The sequence below is a fragment of the Lutra lutra genome, chromosome 9 (assembly GCF_902655055.1).
Source record: "Lutra lutra chromosome 9, mLutLut1.2, whole genome shotgun sequence".
Taxonomy (NCBI): Eukaryota; Metazoa; Chordata; class Mammalia; order Carnivora; family Mustelidae; genus Lutra; species Lutra lutra.
Genome location: NC_062286.1, coordinates 121,905,589 through 121,928,185, shown reverse-complemented (window position 1 = coordinate 121,928,185; position 22,597 = coordinate 121,905,589). Strand labels below are relative to the sequence as shown.

The 22,597-nt window shown below is 55.6% G+C and overlaps 1 protein-coding gene across 1 annotated transcript in view; it reads left to right on the top strand.

The window, feature by feature from the left end:
• Positions 1 to 358: 358 nt before the first annotated feature.
• Positions 359 to 22,597, top strand: part of SOGA1 (suppressor of glucose, autophagy associated 1) — a 67,910-nt gene continuing 45,671 nt past the window's right edge. The window contains 2 exon segments of the mRNA XM_047744125.1: positions 359 to 1,399; positions 20,645 to 20,869. Of these exon segments, the coding sequence (XP_047600081.1) occupies positions 725 to 1,399; positions 20,645 to 20,869 (900 nt within the window). The 5' untranslated portion in view covers positions 359 to 724.

The following is a 22,597-nucleotide window of genomic DNA, read 5'->3' as shown; positions in this document are numbered from 1 at the left end:
TATGGATGCTGGCTCCTGCGGTCTGAGGTCGGCTCGGCCTCTGCCTCCGAGTCCCCTCGCTCGCCGCTCCCGCGGCCCCTGCCCGGACGCTGGGCAGAGGGGAGCGTCGGCTGGGTGCGTTCCGCTGGCCGGCAGGGGAGGGGGCGGCGGCGGGGCGGAGCAGGAGAGAGCGGGAGCCGCGGCAGCCCCGGCCTGCCTGACCCTCGAGGGGGTCGCTGTTGCCTCGCAGATCCCTCCCTCGCTCGCCGCCTGTGTCCCTCCCTACCGCTCCCGCCGCGTCCGCCTTTTGTTCACGGAGCCGCGCGCCCCCGAGTCGAGGCGGCGGGGCGGGGAGCTGGCGGGGCTGCGCGGGGGGCGGGCCGCGCCGGGCGGAGCCGGGGCCCGGGCCGCAGTCGGACTCGGAGCCCGGGGGAGCGACCGGCGCGCAGGCAGTCGAGGCCCGGGCGCGCTCCGGGGGCGCGGCGAGGCCGAGGGGGCGGGCGCCGGGCGGAGCCGCAGCCGCAGCCGGGGCGCCTGGAGGCGGTCGGGCCGCTCTCTCCGAGCCCAGGGCAGCGGAGAGCCTGTGCGGCGGGGGTCCGGGCGGGAGCGCAGTCCCGCGGCTGAGGTGGGCCGAGAGGAGCCGCCGCCGGAGCGGCCGGAGCGGCGCCGGGACCCTCCCCAGGAGCGCGGAGGCCGGGCAGGCCCGGGCCATGTGCACCGCTCGCTGAGGCCGAGGGAGGCCGCGATGGAGGTGCCGGCGGGGGAGCCCCCAGCCCGGGGCTGCGGTCCCCCGCCCGTGCCCGCCCCGGAGAGGAAGAAGAGCCACCGCGCGCCGTCGCCGGCCCGGCCCAAGGACGTGGCCGGCTGGTCTCTGGCCAAGGGCCGCCGCGGCCCAGGCCCGGGCGCTGCAGCCGCCTGCAGCGCCGCGTCCTCCGCGCGGCCGGACAAGAAGGGGCGCGCGGTGGCGCCCGGGGCGCGGAGCGCGGGGACGCGGGTGGCCGGGGTCCGCACCGGGGTTCGTGCCAAGGGCCGCCCGCGCCCCGGCACCGGGCCGCGACCGCCGCCCCCACCGCCCAGCCTCACCGACAGCAGCTCTGAGGTGTCGGACTGCGCGTCGGAGGAGGCCCGCTTGCTGGGCCTGGAGCTGGCGCTGAGCAGCGACGCCGAGTCGGCGGCCGGGGGCCCGGCGGGGGCCCGCACGGGGCAGCCTCCCCAGCCCGCGCCGCCCGCACAGCAGCCCCCAAGGCCGCCCGCCTCCCCAGATGAGCCGTCGGCGGCAGCGTCGTCGGTGGGTAGCAGCCGCCTGCCCCTCAGTGCCTCGCTCGCCTTCTCCGACCTCACCGAGGAGATGCTGGACTGCGGGCCCGGCGGCTTCGTGCGAGAGCTGGAGGAGCTGCGCTCGGAGAACGACTATCTCAAGGTGGGGGCTCCGATGGGGCAGCGGGAGGCCGCGGGAGACGCGAGTTGTGGCGGCCCCAGGGGCCTGAGGCACTAGCCGGCTCACGGCGCCACGGAAGGAGCTGGGAAAGGGGGCCTAAATCCTCGGGGACCACCCTGAGGTCGACGTAGAGCTCCCACACATCCTGCCTCCCTTTTTATTTGGGAAACCGTCTCCCTGAAGAGGTACCCAGTTGAGGAGAGGGGCCAGAGGGCCCTGATTTTGGAGGGAGGGAGTCTGGAGAAAACTGCTTTGGAAGATGCCTAGCTGCATTACTTGGGATGGGGTGTGGGGAGTCAGTGAGGGTTTGGAGCCTGTCCTTAAGCTTCTTAGAAGTGCCCCCTCACCCCCTGCTAGGGGTCAGGCCTTTGGTGGCTCTCTTTTTGGGGGACAGGGATTGGAGTGCACTTTTGCCGGGGAAACCTGTGGCTGTCCCCTGCCAAGGAGAGGCTGGAACACCGTGCTGAGTCTTCACCCAGGGCTTTCCTTGGTGCAGGCCTGTCCCCGCCTGTCTTTCAGGGCGGGTCCTGTTTGAAAGCATGACATCTGGGAACATCCCCTTGGCTAGCGTCCGACTTCCGCCCAGTGTAACGGTTCCACAGCCTGGAAGGATGATGTCGTGGGAGAACTGGTTCAGGGGCCGCTTCCTAAATCAATCCCAGGATGTTGTCTTCTGTTCTCTTCTGCCCTGTGCACACAGCAGTCCCACCGGCACCCCATAACCAGAGCCCTTGTCCTTCCTGTGCTCCCGGTGAGAGGAGGGAACCTGTCTGTCTGAAAAAGGGGCATTCCTTCTGGGCATCTTGGGGACCTGAGACCTTCCCTGGAGAGCAGACCCGTCTTGCCTTCATCCTCTCGGGGGACATGAGCACCTACTGGGGACTGGCCAGTCTCTGCCTGCCCACTGCCTGGTCCCCAGCCGCTCCACAGGCAATCCAGTGCTCACGTACTGGCCGTGGCTGGGGAGACTGATAGCTTCGTGGGCTCTCCTAGCACTGGCTGGGCATGGTTTTGGAAGAGGCCGCAGTGCTACCTGCCACTCTTGTCCGTTGATGGCCTGGCACAGCACCCCAGAGTACCCTGGCTGAGAGCCCCAGAGTTAACACCCTTCTGCTGATTGATGTCTGCCTGCCGGCACTTAGCTTTGCACTGCGGCTCTTCTGGCCAAGTAGGTTTCCCTCTCGTGAGACTTTTGGGGTCTTGCTCAACTGTCTCTCCCTCCTGATTTTCCCCCAGAATCTCCTCTCCATCATGCGCTCGGGGAAATGTTTGCACAATAAAAAGACAGAGTTTGTCTGAATCAGCATAATCCATCCCTTCAGCCTCTGATCTTACCCCAAGTTAGGTCTCAGCTTCCTCATCTGTTAAATGGGTGGGTGGGTCTTCCCAAAGGCCCCATTCACGGCTGACAATTGAAGGCTCAGTCAGCGCTCACAGTCTTCAGAAGCCCACAGTCTTCAGAAGCCCAGGGTGAGGAGAGGCCACGTCGGGGGTGGGTGGGAGGACAGAGACAAGCCAGAAAGAGGCCTGGCCCTGCCCTCTTGGTGCCCTGACTGCTTCTGGCCCTGGCTGCCGGATCTGCACTGAACTTAGACCTCCTGGCCCACACTCTTCATCCTGGCAGGGGAGGTGGGCCCTGGAGCTTTGCTTCAAGGTCTCCTCGTGCACCAACCCTTGTGGGCTCCTGTCCATTCCACGAAGTTATCGGGCAGAGCTTTGGAGCCCACCTGGGCCAGTGGTGACTGTTAAGATGGACAGTAGTCCCCAGAGGCTGGGGGTTGAGCCCAAGGTCTCCAGGGGCCGAGGCCCGGCTGTGCATCTAGAGGGGATTTGGGGTCTAGCTTCCTGGCTGTGTGGTCTTGGGCAAGCGACTTACTGTCTCCAGACCTCAGTTTCCTCATTGTAAAAAGGTCCATCATGCTTCTTCCAACCTTAAAGGTTAAAGGAGATGGTGTGTATAAACACCACTAGAGTGCCTGGCGTGGAGTGAGCCTCCGATGAGGGCGGTTGTGATCCCGGCTGCTCTCCAGCGGGAGGGGACACATTTCCACAGGCACCTGTCATATTCTCTGTGGGTTCTCTGGGCGGCAGAATAGCTTCCTCCCCACCCGAAGCGGGCCTGACTCTTCTGGCCTCTCATTCATTCTTTCCCTATTTATTTAGCACCAAGTGTGTACGGGGCCCTAGTGCAGATCCGAGATACAGCTGTGGACAGGGATGACGTGTCTACATTCACGGAGCTCTGGGTCTAGTGGGGGGGTGACTGGGATTTAACAATAGCAGTACAGTAAATCACAGCACAGATCAGGATAAGAGCGAAGAACGATAGCGTGTGCAGAGAGAGCACACAGGTGGGGCTGGGGAGACCATGGCCTGGAGGATAACATGCCGCCAGCCCATTAGAAGCTGGACTAAGAACATTCCAGAGGCTGAGGGAAGTGGGAAAAAGCATGTTGATTTTGAAGGACAGCGTGGAGACTGGAGAGAGGAAGGAGGTTGGATGGAGAGGTGAGCTGGGCCAGATCATGTGGTTCTCGCTGTGTGCACTTGGGTGGGTCCCTTAACTTGTTTAGAGCTTTGACCCAGCCACCACATCTCATAGAGGTGAGGTGAAAGTCTAGAGGCTGGGGATGTGGACCATAAGGATAGGGGCTGTTACAGGAGGTGTTTTGTTTATTCTACCGATGGGTAAACCGTGGCCAAAGAGAGGAAGGGACTTGCCTGGGTCCCTGAGCCGGATCTCCTGACAGCCAGGGCTTGGAGTAAGAGTGTATTACACTCTTTTTTAAAAAATTTTTTAATTTTTTTATTTAATTATTTGACAGAGATCACAAGTAGGCAGAGAGGCAGGCAGAGAGTGAGAGGGAAGCAGGCTCCCTGCTGAGCAGAAAGCCCGATGTGGGCCTGGGATCATGACCTGAGCCAAAGGCAGAGGCTTTAACCCACTGAGCCACCCAGGCGCCCCAAGAGTGTATTACACTCTTGACGTGTTTCCTGCCCCTCTGGGCCTCTTTGCTACCCAGATGCAGATACTGAATTACCAGGAGAAGGACTCCAGATCCCCAGTACGTCCCCTGTAGGTTTCATGCCTCCTGGGTTAAGTCTCAAGTCCGGTGGGGCCCTGCTTGGGCTCACCTCCCAGGCGTGGGGGCCCTGGAACCGTCAGCTGGGGAAGGAAGGCCTCACGGGTGGTGGCAGATCTCCTGTTGCATGAGGCCTGCCCAGGGGCCCAAGTGGGGAAGGAGTGAATGGGGCAGCTGCCTCCCAGTCAGAGAGAGGAGCTGCTGCAGGGAAGGGAGTGAGCTCGCTGTCACTTGAGCTGTTCAAACAAAAGCTGGATGACCTTGCATGTTTAGACAGAGACCTGGGGTTTGTGGAAAGCAGCTTGTAAACTGTACAAAATGTTGGTGGTTGTGATTAGAAGGAACATTCAGGGGGAGATTTATGTGGTGGCTACAGCCGAGCTGCCTGACCTCAGGATCCCTTCTGACCAAGGAAGCCTGGAGATGATGAACTTTTGAGGTTCCAGGATTCGAAGATGTAGCTTTAGCTGCAGGGCAGATACGTTGACTACATTTGACCTTCAAAGTCCTGGTGGCCTGAGCTCTTCCAGCTCCCATCACCGCTAACCGTTACGTGCCATGTGGTGAGGACATGCGGGAAACCCATTGGAGTGTGGATGAAAGAATCTGAAAGTTGGGGCCCAAAGACCCGACTTTGACACCCGACTCTCCATTTACTATGTGGCCGTGAGCAAGTCACTTGGCCTCTCTGAGCTCCTTTTTTCCTTTTCTTCTTTAATGAAGATGATGGAACCTACCCGGGCAGCTTCATAAGATTGTTTTCAGGAATCAGGGAGGTATGAAGAGACAAGAGGACATTCTAGAAGCAGTGAAATCCACATCTCTTGGGGGGAATTGTTGTCATTGTCAGCCCATGAACATATAGGATGTCTGTGTCTTCATTCTTGGGGAAGTGGGGAAAAGCCAGGAAGGTGAATCCCTGTATCTCTGAGATGGTAATAAATCAGGAGCTGTTTCAGGGAGGACAGGAGGGTGTGATCAGATTCCATGCTGTGCCCCCCCACATGTCCCCCCTACCCCCTGCCTCCTCGGAGGTTCTAGGTGTGAGTGTTTGAAGTACAGCTGTCAACCCAGGAGGGCCCAGAGGAAGCATCTAATCCGTGCCCTGTTCTCACTTACAGTAGGGTACATGGAGGCCCCAGGTCAAGCCAGGATTCCAGACCTCTGCGTCCCGTTCTTTCTGCAGCATGAGTGGAGCCGTGAGCTTTGTACTGCTAACAGTGCATCTCATCTGGGACACAGCTTGCTGAAAGGAATCCTGTTGTGTGGTGGGCTCTAGGCTAAGACTTGTCAGGAACAAGTGAGGGGAACGAATCCCGGGACCTGAGGCTGGGGCCTGCAGGTGGGGGAGAGGGATGTGTGCATGCATGCCTGGATGTGAGTGTATCCTGCACTGGTGCAGCACGTGATTGGATGAAGGGAATCTGAGGTCCTGGAGGAAATGATGGGGCTCTGAATCCAGCCTGAAGGGTTAGTTAATGCTTAGGCTGGAGCCCAGGGTGCTAGAATGGGAGAGCCAGCCTGGGGACCCCCAGACCACTGATCCCTGGACTTATGTGGCTCTGGGCTTATGAACGCTGTCCCCCATGGATCACTCCCAATGCCTCAGGCTCTGGGTTAAGTAAGCCCTTACTCCTCACAGCAACACGTGTCGAGGGTTCTGACATCGGATCTGCTGGGCAGATGAAGAAACCAAGAGGCTATGTGACATACCCACAATTGCACAGCTGATGTACTTGGGAACCTCTCTGGAAAACCCTAGGGAGCTCCCCTCGCCTCCTGGCTCTGTCTCCCTCTCCCATGCAGGAGGCAACCTGGGCCTCTGACTTTCACACAGCAGGGTTCTTGCGTGGATTTGCTGGTTACATGCTGTGTGATGTTGGATGAGAGGCTCTGCCTCTGAGCCTCTGTTTCTTCTTCTATAAAGTGGGAGATAAGCATGCCTCCCTCAGGGTCATACCCTTTCTGCTGGAATGCACCGTTAACATGAGTGCCTGTCCCTGTGTCCCTTTCCCTTACCTGCTTCTTCAGGCATTCATTCACTCAACCTATATTCATTCATTCATTCATTCATTCATTCCTTCTTCATTTATTCACTCAACCCATGTTTTTTTTTCTTTCTCCCCCCCCCCCCCATATTTTCTGAGAGCCTCCTGGCTACCAGGCTCAGGGCCAGATGTCTGGCCCAGGAGCAAGTTGTGAAGTGCTTCTCAGCTCCCAGAGTGTGTCACTGGGTGGGGGCAGGGGTGGTCGTTATGGTCAGCAGAGTCCTGTCCAGTCCCTGCCCGAATCCCAGTCCTCTCTGTGGTAGCTGAGAGGCAGCCTGGGAGAAGCTGCTCTGAGAGCTGGGTCTTTAAGAATCCTCAGCGGTCTGTGTGTTGTGGGGAGGAGGGCAGCTCCAGCGAGACGGAAAATGTGAGGCGGCTGCCGGGAGGCCTGGGGGGACCGCGGAGCTCCCAGGGCTCCCAGCATGCCTCGCAGAGGGGCTGGGCCGATGTCCCTGGGCTCGCTCTCTCTCGCACACACAAACATACGTATTCAGAGCTCTAGCTCAGAGACCCACAGCCCTTCACACATGCGTCCCATAAACATCCAGTGACACACGTGTGTTGTTGGCTTCCAGAAGCATACCTCAAGATCTAGTAGACGGGATACACCCACCAAAGGACATAAACCTGTGCAGATACCAAATCTGTCTCCTCACACCCACACACTAGGAGGCACAACAGACACACCATCTAGGAGACCCCTGGCTCGGAAACACACACACACGCATCTTACATACCTAGGCACACTTGGCTGTGTCCCAGACGGACACACAGCTTGAAGACACCCTCAGACGTCTCGGAAGTACACATACATATGCAGGCACACACACAAACCCACGCAGCCTCATTACACTCAGGCGCTGGCATCCACGGAAATCCACAGATCCGCCGCTGCCAGGCAGTCCCAGACACAAGCTTGTCACCCGGATACTCGCCCTCTTTCTTCCACAAAGAGAGCAATGGAGGCCCTTGCACGCTTACCTGGGGCTCACACACACGCCCAGGAGACACTTACACAGGCACAAGACACACAGCTACGGATACATGAGCAGGGACATGAGCAGAGAGCCCTCACTCATCAGGCCTGCGGCATTTGCCAAAGGAAACCAGAGACCCACAAACCGGAGTCCCCAGACACACGTGTGCACACACACACATGCAGAGAGGCTGTGACATTTCATCCACACGGAAACACAGGAAATCCTGGTCCCTGTCCTCTGGAGCAAATGTGTACAAGCTCAGTATTCCACAAGGCTGCTGGGAAGAGTGAGGAGTATGGCAGGGGCTTGACAACATGTAACCTCCTGGTCTGGCAGGTCACTAAGTCAGGAGAAGCTGCACCAAAGGCCCGCAGGCCCCTGATGCCCTGCACTTGGGCCTGGGCCCAGTGGGCTGAAAGAAATGGAGCAATTGTCAGGCCTGCCCACAGGAGAAGCATGGCCAGGGCAACTCCCTTCTAATCTTGGAATTTCCGGCTTGCCCTCATCTCCCTCCTCCTCCCCTCTCCCTTTGCTGGGGACTGTGGAGGGCTACACTGTTCCCATCTATGAAGGGTGCCCATTCTTGCCTGGGAAACAATGAAGGAGGCCAGAATAGAGGAGGTTGGAGGAGATGTGGGCACTCAGAAGAAGAGGGACCTGGAGGACTTCCTGGAGGAGGAGGCATTAGAGCTGTGGAGTTAGTTTGAGTGGCTGCCTCAGTGCCCAGCTGCTGGAATGTTGGGCACATCTTACTGACTCAGTCATGTGATTGAATGAAAGGCAGGTGGTCTACAGGCTTAAAACAGAAAAGCTGGAGGGAATAGTGGGTATGGGCTGTGGTGAGGGAGAGGCTGGTAAGGGGATTGGGCCCGTTTGGGAAGGGCATTGAATACCAAGCTGAGGCACTGTGAACACCTTGCTGGGAGGGGGCCATACAGCAAGGCTAGGAGCTGACCCCTTAGTGTGTATCGGTAGGGCCAGGCACAAGGCACAGGAGCTCAGGGTGTCAGGGAAGGAAGGCTCTGTGGTCTTCTGGAAAATTCCATCTTTGGGGTCAGGTCTAAGGACAAACTTTGCTTTGTTACCTCCTCCCTGTGCATTATCCCCATTTGAAAAATCCCATCATCAAGCCTCAGTCTTTCTGTCTATAAAATGGGAATCTAATCCCTTTTTTCAGGGCACTTGGGAGGATCAGCATTCAGGTATGTGGCATATCCAGTAGCATCCTGGGCACAGAGGAAGGGAAGGAGCCCCACATCCTGTGTAGCCTCTGGGGAAGAGGGAGTTCCCTGGGGGAGGGACTCGGCTAAGCTCCAGGCAGGGCCTTGATCAGCAGCCAAGGTTATTACTAAGGTCATTCCCCTCATAGTCCATGCACATGACCTCATCTGTGGTCATATTCTCTGCCTGCTGGTGCCAGAAGGAACTTGGAGCTGGGGTAGGGAAAGAGCTAGAGACTCCAGGGTGTTCTGGGACAGGCTGACCCTGGCCTTCCCTGGAGGCCCCCAGGTCAGCACGGTTTCTGTATTCTGAGCAGGTAGGTAACACTGGCCTCCCTGAGGAATTGCAGGAAGTCAGACAAGGTGGGAGCAGCAGCCCAGGCTTGCCCTTCTCCTAGCCCATGGTGCTTAGAGACAAGCTGTCCGAGGCTTGAATCCTGGCTCTGCCTTTTCCTCTGTGAGCCTCCCCCTTTAGGAGACTCTGTCTTCTGTTAATGGGGGATGCTGACAGTGCTCGGCCCTGCCAGAGTTGCTGTGAGCATTAAATAGGTGGAAGCACTTAGGTAAGGATTAGTGGGGGCCTGTCTCAGTGCAGGGGCTCAACAGCTGTCCCCCCTCCTCCCTTATTGGCAGGCTCAGGTCTGAGTGCCTGTGAGCCCTGGGTCCTTGGTGGCCAACGTTGTGCCTGGATCCGGGTGTGAATCTTGGCATGGAGCAAGGGCCTGGGAAGTGTGTGTGGAGCTGAATTGCATCATGGGCATCCCCAAACACAATTCTCCCGGTGCATCCCCCCATTCCCTCTCACCCCTGTCAGTCTTCTCCAAATGGCCAGATACAGACACTGTAATCTGGGGATACCCCTTTGCTGGGGGAGGGCGCCTCTGGGGTCTCTCATGCTAAGACCTGGGTGAATCATCTTCTGTTGCCTGGGCCACAGAGAGCAGCACAGGCTCCAGTGGAAAATAGTCTGGGATCCCACAGCCAGGCCGGCCCGGCAAAGCAGCTTTATGCTGGTTTGGCCCAGATCTGCTCGGGATCTTCTGGGTCAATTGCATCAGCCTCTCTCCTCCTTGGCCTTGGCCAAGTGCCTGGGCAGCCTGTGTGGTTCTGCCTCCCTCAGCCTCACCTCACCCCTGTTCCATGCAAGCTCCCTTGTGTTCCTCACACCGGGCCCTCAGTCCCTGTGCTCTTCCTGCCCTCAGGGGCCTTGGTGCTTGCACTTCCCTCCCCTTTCCCCTTTCCCTTGGTCCCTGTCATGTCCTCATAGTCCTTGTTGCCCCCCCCCGCTCCCCCCCCCCCCCCCCCCCCCCGCGCTCATGCTCATTCAGCTGCAGGCCTGGCTCCTGTGTTAGAGGACCTGGAACTTTCTGTGGGCTCCTTGGGGACATTAACCTCAACAGTAATTAGATTATTCATTGGGTAATTACAGGTTGTGTGTCAGCCCTGTATGCTCTGCCTTACCTGGGTGGGACCTAGCTCCTTCCTTTTACATAGGTGTACACTGAGGCTCAGAGAGGTGGAAGGGTTTGGCAGAGGTCACACAGCCTGGAGATGCCAAGAGGCAGAAGGGCGGGCGTCTGGTGGGGCTCCTTGAAGGGCGCCTGGCAGGGGGAAGGCACAAGCAAAGGCTCCAAGGTGTGAGATGCTGGGATATACTGGAGCCACTTCCTTGCCTCTCTCCAGCCTCTCTCTCTCCCTCCCCAGAGACCTCCAAGCCCTCTTCTCTCCCTGCTTTGAGATTTGGCTGCAGCCCAGAGGCCATTTGGAAGATGTTTTAAACAGATCCAGATCTGAATGCTGCCTTCCTTCCTGTTCACACAGAAAGGACGAGAGGGACACCGTCAGGCACTCCCACTGTGAGCAGCCCCCCTGGAGGCTGTGTTCTCTTGGGGGAGGCCTGGAATGGGCCAGTGGCAAGCCAGGCCCAGCCTTGGTGGGCAGTGCTCTCTGGGTGTCTTCTCACCCCAAATGTGCACACGCGCGCGCTCATGTCTTCTCACCCCCACCCCCCACCTGTGTCTGGTCTCATGGGCAGAGCTGTGCCAGGTTTTGGGAGGCACACTCCAGATTGGCTGTGGAGCCTTCATCTCCTTGACCCTCTGTTTGATTATTGGTAAAATGGGCACCTGTGACAGGAGACTGTTGTTAAGCTGAGATAGCGGACACTTGTGCAGAGTTCAGCCAGGTTCAGGCACAAGGTAAACCCTTGTAAAGATTAACTGTGGCCCCATTATAGAGACTTGTCTAGTCGAGTTTACAAGAGCTCAAACTGGACTTGACTCCTGGCTGTGCCACTTAGCATATGACCTTGAGCAACATTGTTGACCTGTTTGACCTTGGTTCCTCGCCGATCAGTGGTGGGGTTGGGGATACAGTGGGGCAGTGGGTGCTGTCCAGCCTGTGCCTGGGACGGAGAGAGTACTCTTGCCTGTTACGATTTATTGGTGTTGCAGGGGCAAGTCCAAGACCCTTGTCTTCCCTCATGACCATGTGGGTCACCAGGTAGCCTCTGTGCCAGCTGGAGCAGGGGCATTGTGTGGCATGGCCATACCTGATTGGGTGTCCTGGCCCTTCGCTAGGACCTTTGTCTCTGATTGTCCCCAAACTAGAGCCCTGCTTTCACCCAAGGAGGCTAAGCTGCACTGAGCTCTGGGCTGGGAGGCAGGAGCCCGGAGTCCCTCTCTGCTTGATTCTGGATCTTTGGAGGCAGGGGAAGAGCATGTGATTGTCCCTAATCCCTCTCTGGGACTCAGTGTCCCTGCCTTTTCTGCCCCAACCCACCACCCCTTGCTACTCCTGGAGTCTTTTGTTTTGAATGGGGAGGGAAGTGCAGCTTTGCAGAGCCTTCTGCCCTCCTTGGGGTCCAACTGCAATGATCTCATCTGGAGCCTTGACAGACCTGGGGGATGGACAGAAGGGATAGCAGATGGCTGCCCTAGCCCCTCAGGGGGCTGGCATGCCGCCTCTGTGGCCACTGTTGGCCCACCCTGCAGGTCACCCTTCCGGGCTGGGGTGAGTGCCCAAGGCCAGAGCCAGGGTGGCAGACGGCAGGCAGCCTGGGCTTTCGCCTGAGGGAGGTACCGTGGTGGCCAGGGCTGTGTGGGGAGAAGGCGGGCCAGGCAAAGGCTCCTGTCCCTTCCTGCAATGGTTGCTGTCTCACAGATGGAAAGTTCTGGATCCTTCAGCTCAGCTCTGTCATTCTTCCTGGGTCTGCCTGCCTGTCGGCAGGTCAGGTCCCTGGAACCTGGGGAGGAAGCGACATACTTGGGAATGCAGTCTGGGGCTTGATAGGCCAGGATTTGAGGCCCACCAATAGCTCCGAAGCCTCCATGGGCATTAGCTTCGCAGAATCACAGAATTAGATTTAAACACAGCAGCGCAGGGGCGCCTGGGTGGCTCAGTGGGTTAAGCCTCTGCCTTCAGCTCAGGTCATGATCTCAGGGTCCTGGGATCGAGCCCTGCATCGAGCTCTCTGTTCAGCAGGGAGTCTGCTTCCTCCTCTCTCTCTGCCTGCCTCTCTGCCTACTTGTGATCTCTCTCTCTGTCAAATGAATAAATAAAATCTTAAAAAATATACATTAAAAAAAAATAAACACAGCAGCGCTGACTGGAGGTGATTTTTCTGCAGGGGACTGGAAAAGGAAGGAATCTTCCTGTCTTAGGACCCCTTTATTAATTAGGCAGCTCCTTACTGAGCTGATCCCTTTGTGTGCCAGGCACTGGGCTAGGCTCTCTCCTCCTGAAGCTCACCTCTTAGTGGTAGAGACCGACATTCCATAAGCAAACAGATCAATAAGTAAAATAATTAAGATCACAGATAAGCCTGTGACTTGTCCCATGAAAGAAACAGGTTTGGAATGAACACAGTGGGCCTAGAGGGGTCTGGAAGACTTCTCTGGAGAGGAGGAATTTATGTGGAGGCTTCATGCATGAGGGGAGCCAGGGGCACCAAGATACAGGGACAGAAGTCCAGGCAGAGGGACGGGCAGGGGCAGAGGCTTAGTGGTGGGACAGGTGAGGTGATTGCTGGGGGAACAGCCAGTGCGGGGAGGTAGAGGTGGGGAGGTGGGCAGGGGTTGGGTTTTAGTCTTGCTGTTAGGTCAGGTGATAGACATGCAGTAAAGTGAGTTTTGGCAGAGGCTTACAATTCTGTAGTCACCACCACAGTCGAGATGTGGAATGGTCCCATTGCCCCCCAAAAACTCCTCCTGCTCCCCCCCCTTTTTTAAAGATTTTAAAAATCTATTTATGACAGAGAGATAGTGAGAGAGGGAACACAAGCACAGGGGAGCTGGAGAGGGAGAATCAGGCTTCCCGCTGAGCAAGGAGCCCAATGTGCGGCTCAATCCCAAGACCCTGGGACCATGCATGACCTGAGCCGAAGGCAGACACTTAATGACTGAGCCACCCAGGCGCCCCAGTCTTGCTCTTTCCAGATGTCATATAAAGGGGATCCTCCAGGGGCCTGCTGAGTCTGGCTTTCTTCACTTGGCAGAATACGTTTGCACCTGGGCCCCAGTGTTTGCGGGTCTCCACCATTCGTTTGTTTTCATTGCTGCGTAGTATTCCCACACGTGGATGGGCCACCATGTCTCTATCTACTTGCTGAGGGTTGTTTGGCTCATTTCCAAATTTTAGTGATCCTTGGAGAGTTTTAAACAGGGGAGTAACATGGTTAAAAAAACCAAAAACCCTCCATGTACTAAGTGGAGAACAGATTAGTGGAGAGAACAGTGGCCATCCCAAGAGTTAAATTCAATGATTTGGTGATGAATCTGACTTACTATAGAGACTCAATAATTGTTCATACAAAAAGGCTGTGCCCTGGGGCAGCCAGGGAGCTTCTTGGTGGATGTGGCATTTGAGGTGGAGGGGTGTGGAGGTGGGAGACAGACAGTGGAAGAAGGTCTAGGCAGTACAGAGCCCCTGTGGGAGCTGGTGGGGCTGAGATGCTGCCCCCCTGCTCCGGACTCAGTCTTGGTGTACAAGGGTGGTCTGCAGGGCTCATATCCCTGCTCCCTGGGGGTGCTGGGTGAACAGGCATCCACCCTAGCCTTACGAGGGCTGACTCTCTTGGGTGGGAGGTAGATGGGGGACCTCTGCCCTGGTATGGTTTCTTCCTCAGTGGCTGGTAAGAGGTGACCTCCTGCCTTCAGGAACCTTCTGTGCTCCTGGTTCCCTCCCCTTTTGCTCAGGGCTGGCTGGTAGTTCCCAGCCATCACCACTTGTATGTTTCTGCAGAGGGGCCTTGAGTTTGGTCACTTTTTCATCTCCAGTCCTGCAGGTCAGGAGACCTCACCGTCTCCTCCTCCAGACCAATTCCATCAGACCCAAGCATCGGGAATCATTGTCATGTGCAAGTGTTCCTGTGGGCCCCAAACCTAAACTCCCCCATTCTGTCCTCATCATACAAAGATTCATCATCTTATACATGTATGGGTTTCTTGAGAAAGCATTATTTCCTGCTTTTAAAATGTGGCTTGACAGGGCACCTGGGTGGCGCAGTTGGTGAAGCATCTGACTTTGGCTCAGGTCATGATCCCAGGATCCTGGGATCAAGCCCCATCTGGGGCTCTCTGCTCAGTGGGGATTCTTCTTCTTCCTCTTCCCCTCCCCCTGCTCTGTCTCTCTCAAATGAGTAAACAAAATGTTTAAAAAATTAAAAAATAAGAATAAATTTTTAAAATGTGGCTTGAAAGTGGCGCTTTGCTTCTCTAGCTTTGTGGCCCGATGGAGAAGAGAGAGGGTTGGGGGTGGCGACCCAGACCCACAGAGACGGCAACTCTAGAAGGAACACAGGCTCCATCTTATTTTGTGCCGTGGACGTTCTCTGCTGAGAATAATTCTCAGAATAATGTTTTTAAATGTCTCAAACACAAAGGAAACCGGATATACTGAAATATAGTTACCAAACCATATTTCTGAATTATGATATAGTAATATATGTGTTTATTAACTCATCAGGTTTGGTGACTAGTATAATTTCAAAGTACAGATGAGGATGAAAACCGTGTTGAGATTTCTGCAGCTGTTATGTGATGTGAAAATACCGCTGGTTTCTCTTTGTGCCAAACTCTCAGGTACTGCTGATACACCTGTGACTTGTCCAGGTTGGGAGGAAATGTGAATTCTTAGTTAGAGGTTGGTGAAAATTAAGATATGCTTTTTTTTTTTTTTTTTCCCTCTTCCCATCCAAGTTCATGGGCTCCCTGAATTCTGGTGCAGATGGAAGAGTCTGAAGTCTGCAATCTGAGTCCTGCTTGGAGGTCTCTCCGTGTGACTTTGGGCATAGCCCACCTTCCCTGTGCTCCTGTGCAGTTCTTCGTCTCTAGAACAGAGGTGGTGATTCCGGTCCTGTGTGTCCATGGGGTTTCTGTGACGACCCATGAGATGATTCAGATGGAAAGTCTTCGTAAACTGTGAAGCCCCGCGCTGCCCTGCGAGGTCTCGCTATTATTAGCGGTAGCGTGAGCTCATGTTTGGTCCTCTGGCCCAGAATGGACCAAGAGACTCTTCCTGGCCAATTCCCCCAGGATTCCTGGGAACTAATCCATTTCAAGGAGTGGGTCCGCCTCTGAGAGGCTGCTTCCTGCAGGCTGACCTCATGGATCGCTGGGAGGATGTGTAGGGGGGATGGACAGAGATGCACTTGTGGGTAGGGAGTGGGTGGGTGAGCAGGAGTTCCCTGGGTAGAGAGACCCTGTCCGGGCTCTCCCTGATTCTTTGCAGTTGGCCTGGGGCTGCGATCTGGAGAGCCTGCCCACCTTAGTCTGTGGGGAGAGACTGGATGAGGCAGAGGCCACACTCATCCTTCCGGTCATTCCGGTAGACTCTGACAAGGGCCAGGCCTGGGCAGGGGACCAGACACAAGTCTGCTGGCGCCTGCCATTCTCCCAGCTTGGGAAAGGCAGACTTGAAAATAGGCAAATGCAACCTGAACTTGTTGTTAGTACAGAGAAGAATGGCGTTCAGAGTGTGTGGTTTGGGAGAGGACAGAATGCTCTGGAAAGAGGATATAAATTAGGAGTTAGCCTGGCAGAGGCCTTTCTAGTGGCAGGACTAGCCCCGGGCAGCCTGGAAGTAGAACACAGTTAAGTGCCGGCCTGGATTCCAGCTCTACCGGTCTCTTATTTGAGCAGCTCTGGGAAACTTGTGAGCCTCAGTTTCCTTGTCTGCAAAAAGGGAACATTTTCAGTACCTCCCTCACAGGGTTGGGTTCAGATTGTTGTGCATGACTGGGCATTGTATCAGGCTGATGAATCCTTGAACTCTACCTCTGAAACTAATAATACATGCTAACTAATTTAAGTTAAAAAAAAAAGAAAAGAGATTATTGGGTATGTATGTTCTTGGGCTGGGGCCTGGTCATTTGTGAGCCTCATGATAGATGGTAGCTCTTCTTTTTTTTTTTTTTTTAAGTTTTTTTTTTTTTTTTTTTTTAACTAACTTCTATGTCCAACATGGGGCTCAAACTCACGACCCTGAGATTGAGTCACATGCTCTGCTGGCTGAGCCAGCCAGGTGCCCTGAGATATCTGGATGTGGGGGGCAGAGGATGCAAGGGTGGGGCTGGGGGGGATGTGGGGTGGCAGAAAGAGGGGGAAGGCCAGGGACAGTTTGGATTCCAGGGTAAGGGGCTGGACCTATTGCAGAAGCCAGTGGGAAACAGTGGAGGAGACAGCAAGTGACCTTTTATTTTCAAGTTTTCTCCGATAAACAGGAATGACCTCTGTAATCAGAGCGAAATAAATATTTTCATTAAAGACTACTCTGGCAATAGGCAGGGTGCCCCATTCCTATTCTCTATCCCTGCTCACACCTGCCTTCTCAGTCCATGTTAAATAATCAGGGTCAGCTTCAAGAAGAGATGGTCAGCTTGAAGGGGTGGCCAAAGGGGACAGAGGGCTATCGAGGGGCTGGCAGGCCATGCCTGGTCTGACCACCTTTCCCCGGCTTCTTTAGGCAGGGCTTTCTGACTGTGGGGTTGAGAATAAGGGCCCCCAGGCTCTGAATGGACGCTGCTGGCCTTTTCCTATCTGCACGGGAGAGTGAGGCTTGGGGCTCCCCCACCGGTGTTGGAGGGGGTCTCCAACAACCTTGCTGTGTAGTCACTGGGCCTGCAGAGGCCAGTGGAGTTTATCCCCTCCCTCCCCCTTGCACAAAGTTGGGGGGATCTGGGAGGGAGGGGTGGAGCCCCAAAGCCTCTGGGCTGTCTGTGAAGGAGGGGAGAAGGCTGAGCTCCCCTCCCTCTCTCACAGCTCCCGTAGTTGGGTCAGACTGTCGGGGGCTGGGACTGGAGGGCCGAGCAGCCCTGGGAGATTCAGAGGCTCAGTGAGGTCTAAGAACCTCTGGAGTGGGACACCTGGGTGGCTCAGTTGGTTGGGGGTCTGCCTTCAGCTCAGGTCATGATCCCAGGGTCCTGGGATCAAGTCTCACGTCAGGCTCCCTGCTCAGTGGGGAGCCTGCTCCTCTCTCTGCCTTCACTCTCCCTGCTTGTGTGCCCTCTCTCTCTGACAAATAAATAAATCTTAAAAAATATATATATATATATGAATATATATATGAAACTCTGGAGTGAAACAGGGTCTTGTCCCAAGGGCCTAGCAGCTGCTTTCCCTGACCCCACCTCGGGCCCGAGAATGTAGCGCCTGCCTGAGTCCTGCATTCGCCAGCTCCTGCTGCCCGAGTCCCAGCCGACCCGGCCTGTGCAGGCCACAAGCCCGCCTTTGTGGCCTTGCCGTCCTGCCTGGGCTGTGCCAGGAGGGGCTGACCCGCATTCTGCCTGCAGCTGGGACAGGCCCCCACAGGGCCCCCCTCCTTAGCCCCACAGGAGATGGAGCTGGCCTGAATATAACATCCTGCATTTTCAGAAACTGACTGTGGTCCAGGGCAGGCCCCGGGGAGCCAGCTGCTCATGTGAGAAAGATCACTGATTCATTCGCTTGTTCTGTAGATGCTTATTGAGTCTCCGCTCTGTGTCAGGCCCTGGTCTTGTGGTCCTGCCACAGATCGCTCTTGCCCTTTTAGGAAAAAGACTGGAAGGAAACCCCCTGCCTTCGTGTCACCAGGGGGGCCCCCTCCCAGAGTTTCTGATTCAGTGGATTTCAGTTGAGACCTGAGAATTTCTGTCAAGTTCTCCAGTGATGGTTATATGTTTCAAGCCCAGGAACCACTCTTTGAGAGCCAGTGTGACTTAGGACCAGGGGGAGGAATTAGGTTTCTGTATTTTCAAAATTGTCTCTATGATCATAATCTACTTTTATAAATAGAAAAAATCAGTTATTTAAAAGTAAACAAAATAAATGGTCCCCACAAACTGACTCCAGTGCTCTGGACGTGTTCCTGTGTTGAGTGATGTCACCTCCCATGACTTAAATGTCATACTTCTATTAATGCCACCAACATTATGAGCTTTAATGTTCTCTGCCCTTTCCCTGGGTTTATCCTGAGTTTTAGGTCCACTCAGACCTCCATATCCTCCCCGTCACCTGTCCACGTGACTGCAGGGAGAATAAGTGAGATGTTAGGAAATAGCAGGGTGGGGATTTGAACATGGGCTCATCTGGAGACTGGCTGACTTTGGGTTTAGCTGACTGGCCCATACTTCCTGAGTACCGTTTCCTCTATGCTTCCTTAAACCATGAGCTGAAATGGCGTGTGGACCCCTCACTTCCTCATTTCTTTTGACTGGTGTGATCATTGACTGTGCCATTTCCTCTTTTTCCACTTTTAGTTCTGGCCATTTGGCATGGTGGCAGTGAGTCTGTGTGTGTATTGGGATAGAGGTGGAGATGGGGTCCCACTGAGGTGGGACCACTTTGGGGGTTGCTGTGGAAGTCATCCCTAGGGGAGAGGCCGTGGTGGCAAGTGGGGATGAAGTCCTTGGGTTGATGGTGGGAACGGGACCGTATCTGTTGTTGGGAGAACCAGCTCCCTGTCCCCTCCGTCTTCTCCTGAGTTCAGGACCACGTGAGAAAGGGGTGAGATGAAGGGGTGAGAACTGGCCTGCTTTCTAACCCTCCTCCTGAATTAAACCAACACCCCCGGTCTCCGGGGGGCACTGGACAACCTCAGGCCATGCCCCCAGAGGGAGCCACCCATTTTCTTTGGGGGAAAGGAAGGTGTAGAGGGGCTGGTGAAGACACTGTCTGGATTGTGGCCCCTCTCCAAGGCCTGCAGAGTTGTCCTTTTTGCTTCTTGGACCCACCTCCCTGCCCCCATCAGCACCACCCTTGGGTCCTTTCTCTGGCTCCTCAGGGATGCCTCTGGCAGATCATTCCTCCCCTGTGACTCAGTTTCTCTTTTTAGTGTACCATCTTATTTAATTACCATCTTATTTAATTCATTCAGTCATACTAAGAGTAGATATTATTTCTATTTGTGACTCAAGTTTTATAGCACATTTGTTATTAGACATAATAATCATCCATTTCTCCTGCTGGGTTGCCTCACTCGTCCCCTTACACTCTGTCTAATGACTGTTTCAGGTTGTTATGTCTTTTTTGTGGTTGTTTATCTAACTGCACACGTGTGCACTCATTCAGTTAATGTTTGTTGGGAACCTGTGGGGTGCTAGGCCCATGCTGGGTGTGGGGGATACAGCAGGGACGCGGGTAGGCGTGGGGCAGTGCCCCAGACACTCACACTCCCAGAGGGGAGATGGACTCTTAAATAGAGAATTCAGATGTGCTCATGGTGACATAGGGGAAGTGAGGGACATTTGGGAGCTGGTGACAGAGGTGGTCAGGATCTGCCCTGAGGAAGTGAGGTCATCCCCCAAAACCCTCTACTTAAAACCCAAACGCAGACTTTTTACTTGGCCCTTCAAGGCCCTAGATGGCTGACCCCCATTCTCTCTTTCCCCAGCCTCGGCTCACGCTCCTCTCACTACCCCAGCCACCTTGCTGTGTTCTGACACCCCGAGCTCTGTCCTGCCTCCAAGCTTTTGCACAGACTGGACCCTCTGCCTACAGACATGTCTGTCTGTGTGTCTGCTCCTTCTTCCCTCAGCTCAGATGTCCCTTCTTTGGAGATGGCTACTCTGACCACGTCCTGGAATACAGCCTTTCCCCAGTGCTCAAGCATGTTAGCTAGGTGTGGGGGGTTTTGCTTCTTGCCATTTATTCAGATTTTAAAAATTTGTTGGCTTATCATGTGTCTCCCCAGTGAGATCTGGGGCTCCATGCAGAAGCTACAGGAGGGACTCCATTGGTCTCAGTCAGTACTGTCCCTTCCTGCCCCTGTGCTTGGCACAGGGCCTGGCACATAGTTGGTACCCCTAAATGCTTGTCGAATGAGTCTGCCCTGCTTCCCCAGAGTAGTTAGGCTCCTCTTGCTGCAACAAATTACCACCAGTGGAGGGCCTTAAAACAATCCAAGATTATTATCTTACATTCTAGAGGTTAGAAGTCTGAAAATCGAGGTGTTGGCAGGACTCCGTTGGCGAGGCCACATGGCAGGGCTCTGGGGGAGGATCTCCTCCCTTTTCTAGCTTCTAGAGGGGGCCTGTAGTCCCCTCTCCGTGCCCCTTCCTCCATCTTCAGAACATGTCCATCTGACCTCTCCTCTGTCATGTCACCTCCTACTTTGATCCCCTTGCCTCCCTCTTACACGAACCCATGTGATTACATTGGGGTGCCGAGAATACAGGAAGCTCTCCCAGTCTGGAGATCCTTAACTTCATCCGCTTTGCAAAGTCCCTTTTGCCCTGTAAAGGTAACATATCCATGGGTTCTGAGAATGAGGACACAGACGTGTTTGGGGAGGGGGCCTTACTCAGCCTCGCACACCCAGGCCCCCGAGGGGCCTAGGAGAGTGTTGGGGGTGGCTTGCGTTCAGACCAGTAGACAGTGGTGCAGGGCCGCCTGGTGACCTGACCACCCGGCCCCGCTTGCAGGACGAGATCGAGGAGCTGCGCGCCGAGATGCTGGAGATGCGGGACGTCTACATGGAGGAGGACGTATACCAGCTGCAGGAACTACGACAGCAGCTGGACCAGGCCAGCAAGACCTGCCGGATCCTGCAGTACCGGCTGCGCAAGGCGGAGCGCCGTAGCCTCCGGGCCGCACAGACTGGCCAGGTGGATGGGGAGCTCATCCGGGGCCTGGAGCAGGATGTCAAGGTAAGCTTCAGGCCCTCTCCCAATACCCCGGTGGAGCCTAGGTCAGCTCCTTGTGTGTGCTTGAGCAAGTTACCCCACCTCTCTGGGCCTCATCTTCCTCATCTGTAAATTGGGGGATCCCTGGTGAACTGACAGGGGTGTCCCAAGGTAATACTGTAAATATGAAACCTACTCACAGCGGCCACTGTATCAGCCACATGCTGGGCTCTGAGTTGTCCCTGTACCATCTAGGGAGGTTTCTTTGGGTTTTTAAAAAATTTTATTTTTAAGTAGGCTCCACACCCAGCATGGAGCCCAATGCCAGTCTTGAACTCGCAACTCTGAGATCAAGAGCTGAGCTGAGATCTAGAGGCAGAGGCATCCTGGCGCCCCTGTGGAGGTTTCTTTATTGTGCTAATGAGAGTAGTGAAGAAGGCCTGGATTGGATAGGGCTGGTTTAAATCTGGACTCCAAAGTGCCCTAATTTGGGGATTTTGAGCAGGTCACCTAAGTTTCAGTTTCTTCATCTGTAAAATGGTTATCCCAGCAGCCTCTGCCTCACAGGGTTCTCTGAGGGTTAGAAGAGATAATACAGGTAAGATGTCACTGTAAACCCTCAAAAATGTTATTATTAGTCCCATTTTCTGGATGAGGAAAGTGAGGCTCAGAGAAAGGAAAGATCTTGTGTCCAAGGCCACACGACACTCAGTGTGTAGTGGGTACCATGCAGGCTTATCAGCCTCCTAGTGCCTGACCTCTCCTCCCTGCTGATGGGCTGGGCGCTAGCAGGAGGGACCTCCAGTAGAGCCAACCCCCTGCCTGCCTCTGTGCCCAGCTCCCCACTTTCAGAACTCAGCCCAGTGTGAGCAAGGGGCTGCAGGAGCTGGGGTTGGGGGTACAGCCTGGAGGTACCCCCCCCCCCCCCAAGCTCTTCCTGCAGGGTTGACTTCTGAAATGAGGCCTGAGCCGGTAGTGGGGAGGGGGGCTGCGGAGAGAGCCCTCTCTGTAAGTGCCGGGAGGGGAGGTAAACTGTGAGGGACAGCCCTTAGGCAGGCTCGCATTTCCCATTGTCTTTGCAGGTGCGCTGCGGGATTACGGGTGGGCTGTGCAGGTGAGGAAACTGAGCCCAGAAAGGGTGGCTCCGGGGCTAAAGCTATCTGACGGTCAGCACCCCCCCCCCCCCCCCCCAAAATGGTTACGCAGATATTCAAACTCCAGGCACTGGATAGAAGAGGCGAGGGGAGAGGAAGAGCTGGGGAAGTTCAGGCGAAGCAGAGTTGGGGCCTGGGTGGTTGGGGATTTGGGGCCAGGACACCAAAGAGTCAGCCTTAGAAGATGAGGGAGGGAGGACGACCGACTGGGCCGGCTGGCCAGCGCCTCCTTGGGCGGAGCGCAGAGCAGCTGGTGTGCGTGTGGGAGGGGGTCTTGGCTGCGGGCGCAGGGAAGCCGCCCCTTCTGTTGGGATTTGAACTAGCCAATCAGCGTCCACCTTGCTCCCTTCGCTGCTCCCTCTTCTCCCCGGCTCCCTCTTCCCGCCCCTGCAGCGCCAGCTCTGAGCTCATCCCCGCAGGCGGGGTCTGGCACCGTGCTACACACCACGTGCTGGGTTTGTTTTCAGTCACTTTGGGGGTTCTTAGAATTGTGATTATCTCCTGGGAGTGCTTGATGGGCCGACCTGGGGAGGGTCCCCAGAGCTGGGTATTCCGAGGGACTCTGACTTGCTCTGCCAGCTCCTTAGCCCAGGCCAGG